At 45.2% G+C, this 13019-nt stretch overlaps 1 protein-coding gene across 1 annotated transcript in view; it reads left to right on the forward strand.

Annotated features, from left to right (window-relative positions):
- ADGRV1 (adhesion G protein-coupled receptor V1) overlaps positions 1 to 13019 on the forward strand; it is a 416737-nt gene that overhangs the window by 125631 nt on the left and 278087 nt on the right. Inside the window, exons 55-57 of the mRNA XM_026649237.2 lie at positions 452 to 674; positions 1867 to 2071; positions 9103 to 9249. Coding sequence (XP_026505022.1) covers positions 452 to 674; positions 1867 to 2071; positions 9103 to 9249 — 575 coding nt within the window. The remainder of the gene's footprint in view (positions 1 to 451; positions 675 to 1866; positions 2072 to 9102; positions 9250 to 13019) is intronic.

Below are 13019 nucleotides of genomic sequence, written 5' to 3' on the forward strand. Positions count from 1 at the left end.
GGGGGAAGCGCTGATCCACAGGGCCCGCTGGTGGGCGGGAGGCACTGCGGGGGGGGGGGGGGGAGGGCATTAGAACAGCGCGCAACTTTAAACGAGCATGTTCACTAATAGAACAGCGACTTAATAACGAAACTACTTTAACCGGGATGACTTTAAGTGAGGAGTTACTGTATTCTGAACTCCCTTGCTGGCGGTACACTGATGTAAAACTGGTGTAAGTGGATCAACATCAGGTGCTTCCCTGCAGAACTTCATTTAGGACTTGAAATGTAACTGCTGAAATAAATAAGTGAATAAAAATACTGAACAAATGTTCTTTTGTCTCAGACCTTGAAAGCAAGACTGGTCAGTGAGTTCCTGTGAGCAAGCATCTCTGGGATTGCACTGAGAAAACTATTACATTTGTCTCTGAGCTTTTCCTTTGATTTTCTTCTTCTTTTTTTAAATGCAGTCCATGTGCTACTAGCTGGTAAGGATCGATCAGCACTGTATTCCTGGAATTCAGAAGTAAACCAGTTCTCTCTAGTGCTGGAAGCACCTCCTGCTAATCATATCACTTCAGTTACTATGAGATCTCTTAACTCCAACAAAAGTCTAATTGTTCTGTCTGGAGATTCTTACTCCCAGATTTATGAACTGACCAAAGTCTCCAATGAGTCAGATTTTATACTTAGGTAGGTTTCTCATTTTATACCTCTCATCTTGCAGCTCCTCTTCATTTTTTAAAATGTTTCTTGTGATACTCTCTAAAACAGCAACTAGATATATTAGACTCCAGCCCTGTAAGTACTCTGTGGGTAGAACTCTCATTGATATCCCTAAGAGTCTTCAACATAAGGGCTGTTACAAAATCCATTGAAGTCAATGAGTGTCTCTTAGTGGACTGTTGATCATGCCCACGTAGTGCTTGCAATTATGTTCCTTACTCTTGCGTTTATATATATATAAAAAGCATTTATTGTGGTTGAATGAGGATCCCATTCATCATGAATTTTTGGTCTTGTTTAATTACTTTGATTCATTGAGAAAGACAAGGTGGGTGAGGTAATATGATTAATTGTTATTTCCTTTCTATAAAAAACCCTTTCAAGTAAAATTACCCTTTGATGAATAAAAACATTAATTCAAACTCTTAAAAAAAAAACAACCTTGATGTTTTAAAATCCAAAGCTTTCAAAGGCCAATCTTCCATATTTATTAATTTTGAACCTTAATATTCCTGTTTTCATATGACATTCGTGTTGTACTACTTACTTTTTATAATTTTTAACTCAAATGTATAAATTTATTAATTTTTACTGTATAACATTTATGGATGTTTTGTGTATTACAAATTTTTGCTGTTTTCTCTATCCCCTGGGTTAGTTTTTCCCCTCATTTTTAAGATCAGGGTTCCAGTTTTGGTCTCTTGATTGATGTTTTAATTTATATGCACCCATATCAGTTTATGCATCTCTTTAATTCTCTTTCATCCATTATAAATAAAGCTAGATGTTTGTCATGATAGAAAATGTGACAGGTTTTTTTTAATAAAATGTCTTAGTATTTGTTTCCCTGACAAATCTATCCCTCAACTAAGGAAGATTCTTAAATTATTTTTTACAAATTTACTGTATATATGTCTAGTGTGGTACAGGATGGAATATGATTTTAAACTTTCAAATAATAGATTTTAAGTTATATCTCATGATTTATTGTAAAAAATAATTAAATGTTACCACAAATATTGTGGGCCATGTCTTTACCTTTTTTTAAACTGAAATTATGACACCTGTATTTCTTTCATGGAAAATCCATGATTATTCCCCATTTTGCCACAACAAACTACTATTAATTATAATTATTTTGTGTGTGTTTTTATGCTAGTTCAGGTGAATTGATATTTGAGCCTGGAGACATGGAAGTTGTGCTGGCAGTCAATATCCTTGATGACATAATCCCAGAGGAAGAAGAGTTCTTCACAGTGTGGCTGAAAAATCCCAAAGGAGGTGGAGAGATTGGTGCTAGTGGTTATGTTAACATAATTATTCCATCTAATGACAATGCTCATGGAGTCATTGCATTTTCTCAGGTAACAATACTAAATTAAGTCACGAGAATATAGATATACTTTGTCCAGAACGAAGGATGCTAACATGTAAAAACTGAAAACAGAAAAGGTGATGGGCCTGATTCTCCATTGCCTTTTATCATTCTAATTTAGTGTTGCTTTATACCCACTCAGCATAGACGTAAGTGGCTAAGCAGGGTGCAAGGTAGTACAAAACAGTCCCAGTATCTGTACCTTGTGTGAGATTTTAATTTCTTAATAAGTGTTGTTCTGAATAATATAAAGTCCGTTAACCTTAAAAAAAAAAAAAATCTGTTCCAGAGTCCAGTGTTCGAATGGCTGGAGTGGTGAGAATTTACAGAAATCTGTCGGACCTTTTACCGCATCACAACAAGCTTGTTAGGCTATATCATGCAGTAAGCTGAGATCATTTCCAGGTTCAATTCTGCTCTCTTCCTGTCTCTTCTGCTATCCATCGATGCGAGGATGATGTCTATCAAGGGGGTTCATTGGTGGGTTTTTAGGTGGCTGAGGAGCCCAATTCATGCTCTGCAGATTTTCCCACAGAAGTGACAGGTGTAATCTTGGAGGAGGCACAGTTGTGCCCTTTCTTTCCTCCTTTGTCGCTTTTCTGTCTCATGAGTATGTCTGTTCTCCGCAAAGTGGGCTGTGGCTTGGTGTATAGTGTGGCGCCACTGTATTCTGTTCTGCGCCAAGTCCTCCCAGTTTGTTGGGTTGATGTTTAAGTTTAAGATGTACTTTCAGCATGTCCTTGAAGTGCTTCCGCTGCCCTCCACGAGCCCTTCTTCCCTGACTTAACTGAAAGAAGAGTACTTGCTTTGGGAGGTGCGTGTCAGGCCTACGTACACAGTGACCAGCCCAACAGAGTTGATGTTTCATGACTTGTGCTTCTACACTGCTGATATTGGCTGCAGAAAGAAGGCTGATGTTAGTACATCAGTCTTCTCAGCTGATCCTGAGAATCCTCCTGAGGCAGCGCTGCTGGAACCACTCCAGCTGCTTGAGATGTCATCTGTAGGTTACCCAGGTCTCACAAACATAGAGAAGGGTGGGGATGAAAACTTCCTTGTAAACCAAGATCTTGATGCCTGTTTGCAGATCCCTATCATTGAAGACTCGTTTGAGTAGTCTTCCAAAGGATGTGCTGGCACAGTGGATCCTGTAATCGTTTCTGTGTCAATGCTGGCTGTTTGGGAGAGGTGGCTGCCAAGGTACGGAAAATGGTCCACATTTTCCAGGGGTTCTCTGCTGATGGTGATTTGTGGAGTACAAAGAGTACAAAGAGTAGTTTGGTTTCCTGGATGCTGAGAGAGAGAGACTCAGGCTGTGATAGGCATCTGCAAAAAGGCACTTTGCAGGTCGGCCTCTATGTGTGCAAGGATGATCCAATCATCTGCATACTGAAGGTCAGTGATGCAATTAACATGATCTTAGATTTTGTTTATAGAAATCAGAGATTGAGAAATTGGTCCACTCAATCCTGATTCTGTAAGGTATTCCCGTCCTGTCCTTACCGGGAAAACCGAGAAGTGTGCTGCTTGCTAGGAGCTAGGATTCACGATGTGACGGAGAGACTGCCGAGTCTCATCAAGCCCTCGGATCGCTACCCCTTCCTGCTTCTCCACGTGGGCACCAATGATACTGCCAAGAATGACCTTGAGTGGATCACTGCAGACTACGTGGCTCTGGGATGAAGGATAAAGGAGTTTGAGGCGCAAGTGGTTTTCTCGTCCATCCTCCCCGTGGAAGGAAAAGGCCTGGGTAGAGACTGTTGAATCGTGGAAGTCAACGAATGGCTACACAGGTGGTGTCGGAGAGAAGGCTTTGGATTCTTTGACCATGGAATGGTGTTCCAAGAAGAAGGATTACTAGGCAGAGATGGGCTCCATGTAACGAAGAGAGGGAAGAGTATCTTCACAAACAGGCTGACTAACCTAGTGAGGAGGGCTTTAAACTAGGTTCACCGGGGGAAGGAGACCGAAGCCCTGAGGTAAGTGGGATACCAGGAGGAAACATGAGCAGGAGAGTGCAAGAGGGGAGGACTCCTGCCTCATACTGAGAGAGCAGGACGATCAGTGAGTTATCTTAATTGCCTATACACAAATGCAAGAAGCCTGGGAAACAAGCAGGGAGAACTGAAAGTCCTGGTACAGTCAAGGAATTATGATGTGATTGGAATAACAGAGACTTGGTGGGATAACTCACATGACTGGAGTACTGTCATGGATGTATATAAACTGTTCAGGAAGGACAGGCAGGGCAGAAAAGGTGGAGGAGTTGCACTGTTTGTAAGAGAGCAGTATGACTGCTCAGAGCTCCAGTATGAAACTGCAGAAAAACCTGAGAGTCTCTAGATTAAGTTTAGAAGTGTGAGCAACAAGGATGATGTCGTGGTGGGAGTCTGCTATAGACCACCAGATCAGGGGGATCAAGGTGGACGAGGCTTTCTTCCGGCAACTAGCAGAAGTTACTAAATCGCAGGCGCTGGTTCTCATGGGGGACTTCAATCACCCCGATATCTGCTGGGAGAGCAATACAGCAGTGCACAGACAATCCAGGAAGATTTTGGAAAGTATAGGGGACAATTTCCTGGTGCATGTGCTGGAGGAACCAACTAGGGGCAGAGCTCTTCTTGACCTGCTGCTCACAAACAGGGAAGAATTAGTAGGGGAAGCAAAAGTGGATGGGAACCTGGGAGGCAGTGACCATGAGATGGTCGAGTTCAGGATCCTGACACAAGGAAGAAAGGAGAGCAGCAAAATACGGACCCTGGACTTCAGAAAACCAGACTTTGACTCCCTCAGGGAACTGATGTTTATTCTCCCCTGGGAGAATAACATGAGGGGGAAAGAAGTCCAGGAGAGCTGGCTGTATTTTAAAGAATCCTTATTGAGGTTGCAGGAACAAACCATCCTGATGTGTAGAAAGAATAATAAATATGGCAGGTGACCAGCTTGGCTTAACGGTGAAATCTTTGCTGATCTTAAACACAAAAAAGAAGCTTACAAGAGGTGGAAGATTGGACAAATGACCAGGGAAGAGTATAAAAATATTGCTCAGGCATGCAGGAGTGAAATCAAGAAGGCCAAATCACACTTGGAGTTGTAGCTAGCAAGGGATGTTAAGAGTAACATGAAGGGTTTCTTCAGGTATGTTAGCAACAAGAAGAAGGTCAAGGAAAGTGTGGGCCCCTTACTGAATGAGGGAGGCAACCTAGTGACAGAGGATGTGGAAAAAGCTAAGGTACTTAATGCTTTTTTTGCCTCTGTCTTCACGAACAAGGTCAGCTCCCAGACTACTGCACTGAGCAGCACAGTATGGGGAGGAGGTGACCAGACCTCTGTGGAGAAAGAAGTGGTTTAGGACTACTTAGAAAAGCTGTACGAGCACAAGTCCATGGGGCTGGATGCACTGCATCCGAGGGTGCTAAAGGAGTTGGCGGATGTGATTGCAGAGCCATTGGCCATTATCTTTGAAAACTCATGGCGATCAGGGGAGGTCCCGGATTACTGGAAAAAGGCTAATGTAATGCCCATCTTTAAAAAAGAGAAGGAGGAGGATCCGGGGAACAACAGGCCAGTCAGCCTCACCTTAGTGCCTGGAAAAATCATGGAGCAGGTCCTCAAGGAATCAATTCTGAAGCACTAAGAGGAGAGGAAAGTGATCAGGAACAGTCAGCGTGGATTCACCAAGGGCAAGTCATGCCTGACTAACCTAATTGCCTTCTATGATGAGATAACTGGGTCTGTGGATGAGGGGAAAGCAGTGGATGTGTTATTCCTTGACTTTAGCAAAGCTTTTGATACGGTCTTCCACAGTATTCTTGCCAGCAAGTTAAAGAAGTATGGGCTGGATGAATAGACTTTAAGGTGGATAGAAAGCTGGCTAGATCATTGGGCTCAACGGGTAGTGATCAATGGCTCCATGCTAGTTGGCAGCCAGTATCGAGCGGAGTGCCCCAAGGGTTGGTCCTGGGGCCGGTTTTGTTCAATATCTTCATTAATGATCTGGAGGATGGCGTGGATTGCACCCTCAGCAAGTTTGCAGATGACACTAAACTGACGGATGAGGTATATATGCTGGAGAGTAGGGATAGGGTCCAGAGTGACCTAGACAAATTGGAGAATTGGGCTAAAAGAAATCTGATGAGGTTCAACAAAGACAAGTGCAGAGTCCTGCACTTAGGACGGAAGAATCCTATGCACTGCTTCAGGCTGGGGACTGACTGGCTAAGTGGCAGTTCTGCAGAAAAGGACCTGGGGATTACAGTGGATGAGAAGCTGGATATGAGTCAACAGTGTGCCTTTGTTGCCAAGAAGGCTAATGGCATTTTGGGCTGTATAAGTAGGAGCATTGCCAGCAGATCGAGGGACGTGATCATTCCCCTCTATTCAGCATTGATGAGGCCTCATCTGGAGTTCTTTGTCCAGTTTTGGGCCCCACACTACAAGAAGGATGTGGAAAAATTGGAAAGAGTCCAGCGGAGGGCAACAAAAATGATTAGGGGGCTGGTGCACGTGGCTTATGGGGATCTAGACTGTTCTCATTGGTAGCAGATGACAGAGCAAGGAGTAATGGTCTCAAGTTGCAGTGGGGGAGGTTTAGGTTGGATATTAGAAAAAACTTTTTCACTTGGAGGGTGGTGAAGCACTGGAATGGGTTACCTAGGGAGGTGGTGGAATCTCCTTTCTTAGAGGTTTTTAAGGTCAGGCTTGACAAAGCCTGGCTGGGATGATTTAGTTGGGGATTGGTCCTGCTTTGAGCAGGGGGTTGGACTAGATGACCTCCTGAGGTCCCTTCCAACGCTGATATTCTATGATTCTAAGGTAGCAGTCCTGGATGAGGATCAGGATCACGGCAAGGTAAATGGAGAAAAGTGTTGGACCAATGACACAACCCTGCTTGACACCAGTAAGAATGATGAATGGTTCAGTCTCTGAGCCGTTGCACAGAAAGGTGGCACTCATCCCATCATAGAGTAGTCTGATGATGAAAATGAATTTCTGTGGACAGCCAAACCTACACAGCACCTTCCATAGGGCACTACGATTGATAGAGTCAGAGGCCTTGGTTAGGTTGATGAATGCCATGAACAGTTCGTGGTGTTGCTCTCTGCATTTCTCCTGAATCTGTCGGACCACAAACATCATGTCAGTTGTTCCTTGGGATGGCCTGAAGCCACAATGTGATTTGGGGAAAAGTTCCTCGGCAAGGAGAAGGAGGTGGTTTAATAGGATCCAGGCAAGGGTCTTCCCTGCGATGGAGAGGAGGGCAATACCTCTCTAGTTCCTGCACAGAGATTTGTCCCCTTTCTTGAATATTGTAACAATGTTGGCGTTCTTAAAGTGAGGTTGAATTTCTTCGCAGGTCCAGAAGTTAGCAAAGGATTATTCCACCAGCTTTAAAAACCTCAGCAGGGATGCCATCTGGGCCTGGTGCATTGTGATTTTTTGTCTCAGTGATGGCATGCTGGACTTCCTCAGAAGATGGGGGATCAGCAAGGTGTTCCATTGCTGAGTGTTGTGGAATGAGCTCGATGGTGTCTTCAGAGACCGTGGAGTTGCGGTTTAGAAGGCTCTTAAAGTGCTCCTTCCAGTGTTGTTTAATGTCTGCATTGTCCTTCAGGAGGGTGGAGCCATGCTGGGAATGTAAGGGGGTTGGGCCTTTGGCGCTTGGTCCATATATATAGCTTTTGTTGCTTGAAAGAAGCTTCTCAAGTCATCCTGGTCTACCAAACCCTGGATCTCAGAGGCCTTCCCTTGCCACCACTTGTTTTTGATTTCACGTGGCCTCCTTTGGACTTAAGCTTTGAGCTGGTGATAGGCCTCATGTTTTTGTTGGTTAGAGGAATCATTTTGCCACTTACAGAATGCTCCTGTCTACCACCGAGAACAAAGATATTTGGGAGGGTGGCAGTTCTCTGATAGCATGGAAACTGTAGGACTAGGACAAAGCATTCTGGGAAAGCATACTAGAAGTGTTTTTCTAAAAGATATACTTTAGTTCAAACAGAAGTTGTGGACTTGGAATTAGTGGGTGAAATTCAATGGACTGTGTTATGCGGTAGCTGGTGCTAGATTATCAGAATGGTCCCTCCTTTAAAATCTATAAATCTATGAAAGAGGGCAGAGATATAAGCAACCTACTTTTCATCAGTGTGAAAGAGACTGAAGGGAGCAGGACCAGCAATGGAAAGGACTGGGGAATAAGCAGAGCAGCAGATGGAAAAGGAGTACCTATGGCAGTTAATGGGCACTTTGTGGGATAGACCTGGGAATGCTAATAGAGCCCACATCAAATTTATATTCCTTGGAATGACCACCCCCATAATGCTTCTGTTCGGGGCAGAAATCACTATCAAGGGAGACCTGAACTGAGAACCCATCTTAAAGGGAAAGGTTGACCTAAGACAGGCATGTACAAAGCTGTGCAAAGCTATCATGCAAAGGGAAATAGGAGCCATGGGAAATCTGGCGAGAGTGCTGTGGTGCAGATATACCCAGAATGCACCCTCAGGTACCACAGAATCAACTGGCAAGAACACAGTAAGCCCTGGCTGGAAAATTGTATACATACCAAGTCCTCGCTAAATCAAATGCTGCAATTTGAAAAAAAAATTCTAACGTAAATTGAATCTGCCCTGGAAGTTCCCCATGTTTCTCATCCATTTTAAAACTAGTCCGGGGATGAAATCATGGTAGCAAAACAATTCAAACTTGGGTACCTAGCATGAGGCTTAAATACATATTTAGGCACCCCAGCAAAACCTGTCTAATTTGTTTGTTTGTTTATTTCTTTATTTAAATATGTCCATAGGAGCTTTACGGGCTTTCCATCTCTGAAAATTAGGTCACTTCCACAGAAGTGTGCAAATATGGATTTGCGTGCTTAACACTGGTGATACAAGTTTTAAAATTTTGCTCCTAATGCCTCAAAATCATTTTGAGTATTTTGTATAGGATCTCTTCATGTGTTTTCTAGCCATTCAAATAATTAATTTGTATTGTTGTACTATATCTATACCTTTCCAGAATTCTTTATCTAAGCAAGTTGAAGAAATGGAACAAGACAACTTAATCACCTTGAATATTGAACGTTTAATAGGAACGTATGGCCGAGTTACAGTACAGTGGATAGCCAATGGGAGCATTAATGATATATTTCCAGCATCAGGAATGGTATGTAAAGATTTTGCTGAAATTAGTGAAGCACTGATTTAAAAATACTTTATAAAATATACCAAGTCTTAACTGTTGTCCCTTCTTGGAGTGCCCAGGTATAGTAGAACCCTTATTTCTTCTTCGAGTGATTGCTCATATCAATTCCAGTTAGGTGTGTGCGCGCGCCACGTGCACGGATGTCGGAAACTTTTACCCTAGCAGCTACCCGTCGGGCCGGCTGGGGAGCCCCCTGGAGTGGTGCCGAAATGGCGATCTATATATAAGCCCCTGCTGGCCTGACCCCCCCTTCAGTTCCTTCTTACCGCCTGTGACGGTTGTTGGAACAGTGGTCTCTTGTCTTTTCAAGTGTTCCACTTATCCCTAGTGTTCTATCAAATCTTTTCTAATCAACGAAAGCCATTTAAGCCCCAGACCACTCAGCAGTGCTCCTTCCCGCCTAGACCGAGGCAGGATTTTTCTCGTCGAAGAAACAGATACTCCCGACGTAGGCCGTCTCGTCCTCCCTCTGGACAAAGCCAAGGACAGTCTAAGCCACCACGGCCATGTTCTACCTGAACAAGCAAGGTGGAGCCTGGTCATCGCTGCTCTGCCAAGAAGCCCTCTCTCTGTGGGATTTCTGCTTAGTCCACTCCATCAACCTTCAGGCCTCATACCTGCCGGGCGTCCAGAAGGTCCTGGCGGATACTTTGAGCAGGCATTTTCTGACTCATGAATGGTCCATACGCCCGGATATCATTCATTCCATTTTCCGCACGTGGGGGTTTCCCCGAATCGACTTGTTCGCTTCGCGGACCAACAGAAAGTGCCCAGCCTTCTGCTCCTTCCGGAGTCACAGCCCGGGCTCGTTAGCGGATGCCTTTCAGATCACATGGTCGGGCCAGTTGCTGTATGCCTTCTCTCCGTTCCCGCTGGTTCACAAGGTGCTCCTCAAGATCCGCCAGAACAAGGGAGATGTAATACTGATAGCCCCTGCCTGGCCGCGTCAGTGTTGGTACCCGATTCTGCTGGACCTGTCAATTCAGGCTTCCCTACGTCTTCCTCTCAACCCCGACTTCATATCCCAGAACCACGGTCGTCTCCTTCACCCGGACCTCCAGTTGCTCCATCTCATGGCCTGGAGGAGCCGTGGTTGAACCAGGCTGAACGCGCCTGTTCGGACTCGGTAAGGCGGGTCCTTCTGGAAAGTTACAAGCCATCAACTAGACTTACCTACAAGGCGAACTGGAAGAGGTTTTCCAGCTGGTGCGCTCAGCGGCAGGTACTCCCACCCCGGCTTCCATTTCATACATTTTGGACTATCTGATGTCCCTAAAGGACCAGCACCTAGCCTTTGGATCCCTTAAGGTCCACCTTGCGGCCATTTCTGCTTTCCACCCAGGCACGACTGGGCATTCTGTGTTTGCACATCCGGTCGTGCGGCGTTTTCTCAAAGGCTTGGAGAAAATCCATCCTCCAATGAAGCCACCTGTGCCTGCATGGGACCTCAATCTGGTCCTCTCCTGCCTTATGGGTCCTCCTTTCGAGCCGCTGGCCACCTGTTCTCTTCTCTATCTCTCCTGGAAGGTCGCCTTCCTAGTGGCCATCACTTCTGCATGACGGGTCTCCGAATTACAGGCTCTCACCTGTGAGCCACCCTACACCATCTTTCATAAAGATAAAGTGCACCTAAGACCTCACCCGGCCTTTCTACCAAAGGTGGTGTCCCGCTTCCATGTGAGTCAGGATATTTTCTTACCAGTTTTCTACCCAAAACCGCATGCTGACCTACGTGAACAACGCCTCCATTCTCTCAACGTTAGAAGGGTACTCGCCTTCTATATAGACTGGACAAAGCCCTTTCGTAAAACAACCCAGTTGTTTGTCGCCATTGCGGAGCGGATGAAAGGTGCCCCGGTTTCCTCTCAACAAATATCTTCATGGATCACTGGGTGCATTCATGCTTGCTATAACCTGGCAAACGTCCCTCCGCCTGCTGTTACAGCTCACTCCACGAGAGCTCAAGAATCATCAACTACCTTTCTGGCACACATTCCTCTCCAGGAAATCTGCAGGGCTGCCACGTAGGCCTCGGTTCATACCTTTACGTCCCACTATGTCATCGTCCAGCACTCTCGGGATGATGCAGCCTTTGGCAGAGCGATCCTTCAATCTGCGGTTCCTTGTCTCCGACCCCACCTCCGAGATAAGGCTTGGGAGTCACCTAACTGGAATTGAGCAATCACTCGAAGAAGAAAAAATGGTTACTTGCCTTTCTGTAACTGTTGTTCTTCGAGATGTGTTGCTCATATCTATTCCATTCCCCCCCACCTTCCCCTGAGTTGGAGTAGCCAGCAAGAAGGAACTGAAGGGGGGTCGGGCCGGCAGGGGCTTATATAGATATCCATTTCGGCGCCACTCCAGGGGGCTCCCCAGATGGCCCGACGGGTAGCTGCTAGGGTAAAAGTTTCCGACATCCGTGCACGCGGCGCGCACATACACCTAACTGGAATAGATATGAGCAACACATCTCGAAGAACAACAGTTACAGAAAGGCAAGTAACCATTTTTTCTGTCTCCTCAGTACATAGTGACCCACCTTAAGACCAATGGGACCTGGGGGCCCTGGGTTCCTTGGGCCCAGCTCCACCTAGTGCTTGGTTGCATAAACTAATAGACAAATCCTGTGACATCTAGGACATTACAAATTACAGATACAAGGAATCAAGGGCCAACAGATTATGAAGATATACAGCAATTATTCCTGGAAAGAAATAAAGTCAGAGAAAAAAAAGGGAATTGATTCAAAGGGGGCAGGCAGAGAGTCAAGTACCGGTATATCAAATAAATGAGTGAGCAACCACTCTGCCAAAATAAACACTCCCTCCCTCAAAAGCCCACAACAAAGTGAAAGTAAAGAGAATGCTCCCTAAGGTCTCCCTGCAGGCTTTAGCTAGCTGGTGGAGCTGGACCTTGAAAAAGAGTATGGTGTCCTTCACTGAGAAGCCCTGGCCATTCTCTGGCTCTAGTGCTGGGGAGGTCTACTGGGTGCAGCTGCCAGTCAGTGCTTTCTTGCAAGGCGGAGTCTTGGAGCTCAGCCTGTCTTGGGGAGTGGAGTGCTCCTGGTCACTCAAGTCCTGTCCCTTGGATCCCAATGCAGGGGGAAGCCTACAGGTCTCAGCATGCAGGCTGCCCTTTCAGGTCAAGCCAGATTCTGGTTCTCTGCTGCACAGAGCAGTTCAGGAACTTCATCATTTCCTGCTACTGGAACCTGACTCCCTGCATCAGCTCTGTCTCTGAGTCCTCAATGACTTTCACCACCCAGGCTCAGCTCAATCTCCTGGCAGTCCCAGTCATGTGCAAGCTCTCTGGGGTCTGCAGCTGGTCACCTGGGTGGGCCCATCAGGCTCTGGCCCAACCCCCTTTGTCTGTTTTTGTGTCTTGAGCACAGTGATGCAGACAGTCTCTGTTTCAGTTCCCTCAGTCTCTATGCTGCTGTTTGTGGAAGCTGTTTTTTCTGAAGTCTCCCAGAATGTTAAGAAAGGCTACATGGTTATTTTAAATGTGATCAATGCATTTATTTATACATATATTTAAAAATATTATAGTGACAACTTAAAACAATAATATAATTGTCAAAATGGATTATAGATGGGTGAATAATAAACGTCATGTTTAGCAAATAGTTTATTTGAAAAAAATCATGACGGTCAACTAAGTTGTCAGTTGAATATTATTCAACCAGCACTAGTATTGATACTGTGCCCCTAAAATCAACATTTGTTAGTAAG

This window comes from Terrapene carolina, unplaced genomic scaffold, assembly GCF_002925995.2.
Source record: "Terrapene carolina triunguis isolate 2854851 unplaced genomic scaffold, T_m_triunguis-2.0 Scaffold69, whole genome shotgun sequence".
Lineage (NCBI taxonomy): Eukaryota > Metazoa > Chordata > Testudines > Emydidae > Terrapene > Terrapene triunguis.